General features: G+C 63.6%; 1 protein-coding gene across 1 annotated transcript; it reads right to left on the bottom strand.

Annotated features, from left to right (window-relative positions):
• Nucleotides 1-167: 167 nt before the first annotated feature.
• On the bottom strand, nucleotides 168-8,244 carry BACE1 (beta-secretase 1). The gene is made up of 9 exons (XM_058857039.1): nucleotides 7,877-8,244; nucleotides 4,614-4,702; nucleotides 4,249-4,465; nucleotides 3,926-4,063; nucleotides 3,710-3,844; nucleotides 3,487-3,588; nucleotides 3,206-3,355; nucleotides 2,954-3,125; nucleotides 168-2,866 (listed from the first exon to the last, which is right to left on the bottom strand). Exons 1-9 carry the CDS (start codon nucleotides 8,120-8,122, stop codon nucleotides 2,625-2,627), a joined length of 1,491 nt encoding a protein of 496 aa, XP_058713022.1. The 5' UTR covers nucleotides 8,123-8,244; the 3' UTR covers nucleotides 168-2,624.
• Nucleotides 8,245-8,463: the final 219 nt, after the last annotated feature.

The raw sequence follows: 8,463 nt of genomic DNA, 5'->3' as shown, positions 1-8,463 counted from the left end.
CAGTGTTCCCTGCTTGCTGGGAACTGCCTCTTCCCACTTGGATCCCATCAGCTCCTTTCCTTGGGCCGTTCCTCACGACCTCACCACCCCCACATCCCTGCCAGCCATCACCTGGTTTTATCCCCCTCTTGCCAATGAACAAATTGCAGAAAAAGAGCCAGTTTTTTGTGGTCATTTTTTTTAATGTCATAATAATTTACCGTGTTAACATTCATTGTTCTTACATAGACACTGGGTTACAGAGTACTGGAGCCTCCAGCGACAGCCCATGGTCCCGTCCCGTCCCATCCCCTGCTGTCAGCGGGCCCTGGGGAGGGAGCGGACGGACGCGGCTGCGCTGCAGCTCGGGATAAACCAACCTGGCAAAATTCCTGCGTTCCCCTCTCCTCTCCTTCCTCCTCGAGCAGGGCTGACGCACCAACCCTTTCTCCATGGATTTCGGTGGGATTGCGAGGTGCTCAGCACCACTGAAAATCTTGCAATGACTCTCTAAAAATTCCCCCCCGGCTTCCTCGCGGTCTGCGGCAGGAGCTGGGCAGGGGAGCAGCCCTGGGTGCTGAACCCGCCGCAGCCCGGCTCCTCCGGCGAGCACGCTCGCGGCGTTTTAAGGCAGTGGTCCACAACAGAGTCTCTGGGGTCCTGGGGGTCCTGGGCAGGCACGAGGGTGGGGGGAGAACGTTTCCCTCTCGCAGGGAGTGGCTGGGTGTGGGTTTGGAGCGAGGCTGGGGGCTCTGTGAGCGCGGTGGGGGTGAGCAGGGGCAGCGTGGGGGCTGTTGTGGCAGTGCCCCATGCGAGGGCTGGCTGGTCTCCTACGCTGCCTGCGGTTCCTGGCTCCCCTCGCTGCTCTCCCAAAGAAACCTTTGGCTGCAGGATTTAGTTCACAAGCTTTATGCTCGGTGACTGCTGTGGCTCCTCAGGCTGTCCCTGCCTGACTCGGTGGCTCTGCGGGGCAGCCGCCAGCTCAGCCCTGACACTGCAGGTATCCCCTCTGTTCATGGAGAAGTGATGCCTTTTAACTGTGGAATCTCCGTGTTTGGGATCTTTCCTATCCAGGCTGGAGGCAGAGAAGCAAGGGAATACAGCACTACCACTGCCTGCAAGGTCACAGGTGTCTGCTCTGGGGAAGGGACGGTGCTCCTGCAGCACAGGGAGGAGTCCTCACACACTGGAAAATCCTCCCCGTGCTGCAGGAACACCACGAGGACAGAGGTGCCTCCTGTGCTCAGGGTCCTTTGGGCTCGTGAGCCACTGCTCTGTGTGCTCCAGCCCTGCACCCCCTCCTCAAGCCAGCTGGGACCCCCTCACCATCACGTGCTCCCACCAAACACGCGGCTGTGGCCCGAGCCCTGGCCCTGGGCAGTGGCCACAGTGGCCATGGACTGAACAGAAGGCTAAAAAGATTTAAAAAAAAACCCCAAAACAAAACAGGACCGACCCCTAATGTTGGAACAGTGGCTTTCAGGGCTAGAATTAAAAATAGAGATATATGGATATATTGTACAGGTGAGAGGCAGCCGTGGTCTGTACACGTGGGACCGGCTCTGTACACGCTCTCAACGCGCAGCTGCGCTACCAGTGACACGCTTTGTAAAAAAACAAAAATAAATACAACCATGTGTTTAAAAAAACAAGAAATGCTGCAGTTCCCACAGCTGCCGCCTGTCCCCAGGATGCCGGGGTGTCCCACAGCCGGGCCTGGACGTGTGGAGTGAGCAGAGAGGAGCTGCTGTGCCGTGGGATGCGCTGAGGTGAGCTGGGGGGCTGCAGGGGGGGCCCAGGCTCCCCTATGGCTTTCGAAGGGCTGGCTGGGCTGGGGAGCAGCCGCTGCCAGGGCTGGGAACCTCACTCCTGGCACCGGCTTCTGCGTGGCAGCCGCTGCTGGAAGCAAGGGCAGGGAGTTTCCCATCCCATGTGACGTGGGGAGAGGATGGGTGCCTGCTCCTGCCTGTCCCAGGAGGGTGCAGGGAGTCCTGGGGCTGGCAGCAGCAGGAGCACAGCTCGGGAAGGCAGGAAAATGCAGGGGACATGTCAGAGTGAGCAGTGTAAGGGCAGCAGGGTAGGAGGGAAAGCTCTGTCTGGGCAGCCCAGGCCGGCCCTGCAGGGCTGTCTTGGAAAAGCCCGAGGCTGGATGGCTCCAGGATGATCCCTGGAGTCTGGCTCAGTGCAGGGAGTCGAGTCACAGGGGAGGCACAGCTGCAGCACACCTCCCTACAAGAGAGCCTGGGCTGGCAGCTTCCCGGCGGGGCGAGCTGCAAAGGGATGCACAGGGATGGAAGGGGACAGGCAGGGGACGGCTCATCAGCATCACTCCATCAAGCCAGGCAAGGCTGGGTGGGAGAGCTTGGTCCTGTCCTGGTGCTGGAACAGAGAAGCCACCCCCAGCTCCCAGGATGGGGCAGCTGAGCTCTCCCCCTGCCCAGCTGCCACGCTCTTGCTGCAGGTCCCAGATGAATGGAGCCCGGGCCTGGGGCTCCCCTGGCTGCTGGCCCTGACGGACACCGAGTCCCCAGGCTCCAGGCAGCGGCTCCGAGCTCCCCACGCTGCCACCGCACTCCAGCCCCCAGAGCAAGGCCCCCGCCCTGCTGCCTCACCTGCGGCCCCGGGGCTGCGCCCGCGCTCCGCCATCACTTCAGCAAGGAGATGTCGTCGGCGAAGTCGTCGTGGTCCCGCCGCAGGCAGCGGAAGCAGCGCCACTGGAACACCATGAGGCAGAGGGGCAGCATGAAGAGGGCGCAGATGGCCGCCATGACGTAGGCGATGGTCATCAGGGTGGACTCGTCCGTCTGCGGGATGTTGTAGCCGCAGTCCTCCATGTTGGAGTGCAGGTGGGGCCCGTCCACCGCGGCCGTGCGGAACTCGTCGTGCACTGCGGGCAGGGGAGGCAGGCTCTGGCCGCTGCTCACCCCCGTCCCCCGCGGCCCTGCCGTCCTCCCCGCCCGCGGGCCCAGCTCACCGTGGCAGGCGCTGACGGCGAAGCCGATGCGCTTGCGGGCGCGGTCGAACACCACGTAGAAGCCCTCCATGATCACGGCGCCCATGACGGTGCCGGTGGAGGACTGGGAGATGGCGAACTTGTAGCAGTCGTCCTGAGAGGTGGCCACGTCCTCCACCGGGCGCAGGTATTGCTGCGGGGGGACGGGAGCCGTCAGGGGAGGGAGCAGGGGAGGCAGCTGCGCCCACCCAGCGCGGTCCTGCCTGCGCTCACCTGGGGCAGGATGGTGATCCGGAAGGACTGGTTGGTGGCCTCCCCCATCAGGTACAGGGACAGGACCGGGAAGATGTGCCAGGGGGTGGTGCCGACCTGCCAGCAAACCAGCTGCTCCCCCAGCCAGAAGCCATCTGGGAACTTCTCCGTCTACCAGGGGGAGAGGGAAGGTGAGCGGGGCCAAGCTGGGCAGGCAGCAGAGACGTCAGGCTGGTGAGGGGCAGCCACACTGCCCACAGCCCTGCCCTGGGCCCTGTGGGGAAGGGATGGGTTCCACTGACCGAAGATGCCGTTTTGATGGATTTCACTGCAGCCTCAAACACCTTCTTCGGCAGCCTGAGGTTGGTGGTCCCGCTGTCCACGATGCTCTTGTCGTAGTTGTACTGGGGAACAGAAGAGGAGTGACCCAGGTGCAGAACCCCAGCCCGCTCCCCACCCATCCTCCTCTGACCAATGGTGGGTGCCTCCAGTGCCCGTGGGGCAGCTCCACCGGTGTCCCCCCACCTCTTTGCAGTCCATGTTCAGGTCCTGCCCGTTGACCTCCAGCTTGACGATGATGACCTCGTAGTACCACTCCTTGCGGATGGGGGTGTACCAGATGTCACCCACGTACAGCGAGCGGTCGATGCCGCCGATGATCTGCAGAGGAGACACAACGGCGCTGCCACCACGCGCTGGCAGTGCCACGAGAGAGCCCCCAGGCACCTGGGGAGTGCTCACCATGCTGCCTCCCACCGAGGCCACGGCCTCTGTCTCGTTGGGAGAGAAGCCTGTCCCACACAGCTGCAGGGAGAAGATGTTGGGCACCCGTGTCTGCTTCACCAGGGAGTCAAAGAAGGGCTCCAGGCTGTCGTCAGGCTGGTGGGAGGAGAAAGCAGAGGCAGGACAGGGATATATCAGTGCTGTCCTTTCTCCAGAGCTCTCTGTGTCCAGGGAAGCTCCCCTCAACAGCACTGCTGTGCCCCAGGGGACAAACAGGGACCAGGAAAAAGACAACTGAAGCGTTTTGGTGCTCACATCCAGGACTGTCAGCCAGGACTCACCCGGGCAATCTCTGCATACGCCAGTCCCAGGATCCCTTCCCAGTTGGAGCCGTTGATGAAGAATTTGTCCGACTCCGTGATGGCAGCGATGTTGGCTCTGACAGTGACGTTGGGGCCATGGGGGATGGTGACGAGGTCAGTCCCCAGCTCCCCTTCCCACTTGCCCTGGGTGTAGGGCACGTACACCCCCTTCCGCAGGTCGCGGTAGGTGCTGGACCTGCAAGGGCGGCCAAGGGACGAGTCAGGGCTCGTGGATCCTGCTGTTCCAGAGGCCAGGCTGTACCTGGCAGGGTCTGGCCAGACCTCCCGAAAGGAGAAGCAGTGTGCCTGAGTGGCTGGGCTCTGTGTCCCCCCAGAATACTCACAGCTGCCGCTGGTAGTATCTCCGGAGGAAGGGGTGTGGTGCAGCTCCCACAGCAAAGTTACTGCTCCCTGTGTCCACCAGGATATTCAGCTGGAGAAGAAAGAAAGACAGGAAGGCTCATGCATGCAGTGGGACCCTCTTTTGTTGTGCCCAGAGAGGAGAGAAGGAGGTGCTGGAGCAGCAGGCAGCAACATCAGGGAGTTGCACAAAAAGCAAACACCATCCAGCACTGTGCAAACAGAGCACGAGCTCCTCGGTCAGCATGGCCCGGCCTCAGCCCCCAAAGCCACAGGCAGGATTCGGGCAGCACTCGGGGCCGGAGAGCAGCAGCAGCAACACAGGGTGCTCAGGTTCCCCTTGCCAGGAAAGCAGATTTGCTGGCACAGCCGGTGGGAAGGATGACTGGTGAGCAGCCCCCGCGGATCCCTGCGCCCGCTAATCACCACCCATATGCCGAGCCCCGCTCCCGATTCATTCCTGCCTCGGCAGGATTACCAGGTTTGGCAAACATCCCACTGGCAGGGCCAGGAGCGGGGCCAGCTGGATCCTGCCCTCAGCTGACCCGTGCCTGCAGCCCCGGCAGGGAGCGGGGTGGGATGGCTGGGGTGGGATGGCCCCGGGTGGGAGCGGGGCTGTCCGAGCCTCCTGGCTGTGCTGGGCAGCAGAGCTCGGGGTGAGCCCTGGCCCCAGACCCAGGAGCTGCCTCACAGCACTACCCCAGGCAGCAGCACCAGGGCTTCAGCCCTTAATCTGTGGAGTCAGAGGGAGAGGAAGGAGGTTAATGCGCTTGTGTTAATCGCAGGAGCACCGGCTGCAGCTGCAGAGCGCTCTCCCTACAGGGGCTGGCATGTCCTGAGCTCCCAGCTCCCCCTCCCCGCCAAGGGGAATGTTTCAGGCCGTGGTGAAGATGAGAGCAGCACGTTCACCCCCCCAGTCCCCAGCACACAGCCTGGTGCCGTTCCCAGGGCTGCTCCCGGTTCTGCCATGGGTCACTGGGGGCCACCTGCTCCACACCGTTCATCTCCAATCCCCAGGGCACCCGAGGAGACCGGTTTCCCTGGAGAAGGAGCTGCTGAGCTGACACTGCAGGGAGAGGAGGCAGGGAGGGCTTTTACTCTCGCAGGCTCCATCCTGCTGAAGGGGTCACGCACAGGACCCACGTGGAGAGGACCCAGATCCTTGAGATTCAGCCCAGCCATCCATTCAGGCCAGGACACGGCACGTGAACTGGCGAGGCCAAGACATGTGTGGCAGGGACACTGCCTGAAACCTGTCCCTGGAAGTGACAGCCCCTCCAGGCGCCTCGGCAGCAGCGCTGGCTCTGTGCCACGCGTGTCCCTAGAGCTGTGTGCTGCTCCTGGGGCACCAAGCACTGCCATCTGTCCCAAAACACCGGCTCCTGCTGCTCGGCTCGCCCCTCTCCCCTGTGTGTTTATGAATCAGCCCGTTCTGGGGAGCCAGGGAAACCAACATGCTTGGACACATGGAAGGTGTGAGCAATCAGCTGCTGACGGTGACTTGGCAGCGCAGCACGGCTCAGAACCAAGATTAAAGCACAAGGGGATACAGAAACTTCCTTGTCAGCATTGGGAAGGTGAAAGGAAAGGTGAGGAGATGGATCACCATCTCCCTGCTTCGTGTGAGCCTTTGGGAAGGATGCACGCACCCCCCGGGGCAAACACGCTCCCAATTTCCTGCAGAGGCACAGCCAGACTCTTTCATATGAATCCTCTCATTCCACTGCAATGCCTGGAGGGATTTTGCTCCAGCACACACACACACACACACACACACACACACACACATGCACAGGCACCATGTTTGCATTTGGAAACAATCCAAGGCTGGAAGATGCTGCCCAAAAGGGTGACTGGCTCCGGAATGCGCGAGTGCCTGGGAACAGGTGGTTCGCACGGAAATTATCTGGCAGCTGCGACACGTGGCAGGCAGGAGATGATGAAATCACATTTAAAACTAGATTTTAGAAATAATCTCCTCCCTTTTCTTTTCCCCCCTAAACACACCCTGCCAGTGCAGGCAATAAATCCCAGGCCCACAGTAGTGCTCCCAGAGATCCAGCTTCCACGGCAGTGGTGTCATTCCTCCGTCCTCATCGTGCTCCCATCGCTCTCCCCCACCACGCACACAGAGCACAGCCAGCTCGTGGGGAAAAGCCAGCCTTTATTTCAGAGCCTGTGTGGGTGCTGGCTGTTCTGGCAGCACCCAAAAAGTGGTGATGGCAGGCATGGGGGAATGTGGCCCTGTGCTGGGAGGAACCTGGAGCCTCGATCACGGAGCTCGACCCCCGGGTTAGACTTGTTGCTGGTGACAACAGGGATCAGGACGGGCACAAAAGGATTTAGCAGCAGGAACCTCCCCGATCTCATCCATAAAAGAGGGGAGGAGCTGGTCGCCCTGTGCTGTTTGAGTGGCACCTGGCCCTCAGCTCTCACCCTGTCCCCAGCGCGCAGGCACACGGTGCCACATGAGCTGGGCAGCATGTGAGGGACGCCGACAAAAAGATGGAGCAGGATCAGAGCCTGGTGACGCACCAACGCCTGCTCCGTGGGCTCCCTTTCCATCCAGGCCATCCCAATTGCCTGCACTTTGCCTCCCCACGCTGCCACAACTCCTGCGCAGCCACAGCCGTCACGAGGTCCCCGGGAAAACCGAGCTCTGGAGCATTTCTGGAGAATTTCCCCCGGCCGGGAGCAGCACGGGGAGCCAGGCAGCAGCTGCGCCCGGGGCTGTGCTGGGAGGAACTGCCAAGCACGGCTCGGCCGTGGGCTCCTCCGAGGCTGCATGTGCCCGCTCCAGGCGGGCACGGGGCTGTGCAGACACATCCCACCCCCCTGCCGCCCACAGCCCGCACCTGCTCCAGCGGCATCCTTCGGCTGCGAGCGGGGATGGAGGCAGGGAGGGAGGGAGCGACAAGGGAGGGATGGAGGGATGCAGCCTGGCTCGCCCGCACGGAGAGGCACACGCAGCACCAGCCACCCCGCCCGGAGCGCCCGGGCAGCCCCGGGAGCGCTTGGGGTCACCTTCGCCGGGCGCCTGCGGCCAGTTTTAGCCGAAAGCCAGCAGGAAAAACATCCCCGGAGCGATGAGAAGCAGGAATGCTGCCCGGGCCGTGCGGCGAGAGCCACGCGAAGCCATGGTGGCACCCGCAGCGCCTCTGCTCTGCGCCCCGCAGCCTGCGGGGAACGCAAGGGATGAGGGAGATGCGGGGGATGCGAGAGATGCGGAGATCCTCTCCCACCTCACCTTCTGCGGGGGGCTGCCCACCGTCATCTCCACGTAGTACCCCTGCCCGGACTTGCCCCGCAGGTTGTCGATCATCTCCACGAAGCTGCCGGCGCTGTCGGGCTCGGTGTCCAGCGGTGCCCGGCGCTGCCGGAGCCCCGACGGCGGGGCCGCGCCGCCCCGCAGCGGCAGCCGGATGCGCGGCGGGGCCGGGAGGGCGCGGAGAACCCCCAGCCACAGCAGCAGCCAGGGCCAGGAGGGCGCCATGGCCGCGGGGAGCCCTCGGGGGACGCGGTCAGCGGGCCCGCAGCGCCCCGCGCCTCGGCGGGGCGGCCGCGCCGGGGCGGGCGGGCGGCGCGGCGGTGGCGGGCATGGCGGCGAGCACGGACCCGCCCCGGAAAGCCCGCCCGCCGGCGGAAGCGCTCACCGAGAGACCCGCCCCGGCCCTGCCCGCTGCCCCCGGCCCTTTCCCGGGCCCCCTCTCCGTCCCCGTCCCGCTGCCCCGGCCCGTCCCTCCCCGCCGGGACGCGGCGGGACGCGCCGCGGGCGGTACCCACGCGTCACCATGACAACCGCAGCCCCCGGCGGCCCCGCCGCGGTGACGTCAT

The sequence above is a fragment of the Poecile atricapillus genome, chromosome 25 (genome assembly GCF_030490865.1).
Source record: "Poecile atricapillus isolate bPoeAtr1 chromosome 25, bPoeAtr1.hap1, whole genome shotgun sequence".
Lineage (NCBI taxonomy): Eukaryota > Metazoa > Chordata > Aves > Passeriformes > Paridae > Poecile > Poecile atricapillus.
The sequence above is the reverse complement of the archived record's forward strand: the minus strand, read 5'-3'. Positions and strand labels throughout refer to the sequence as shown.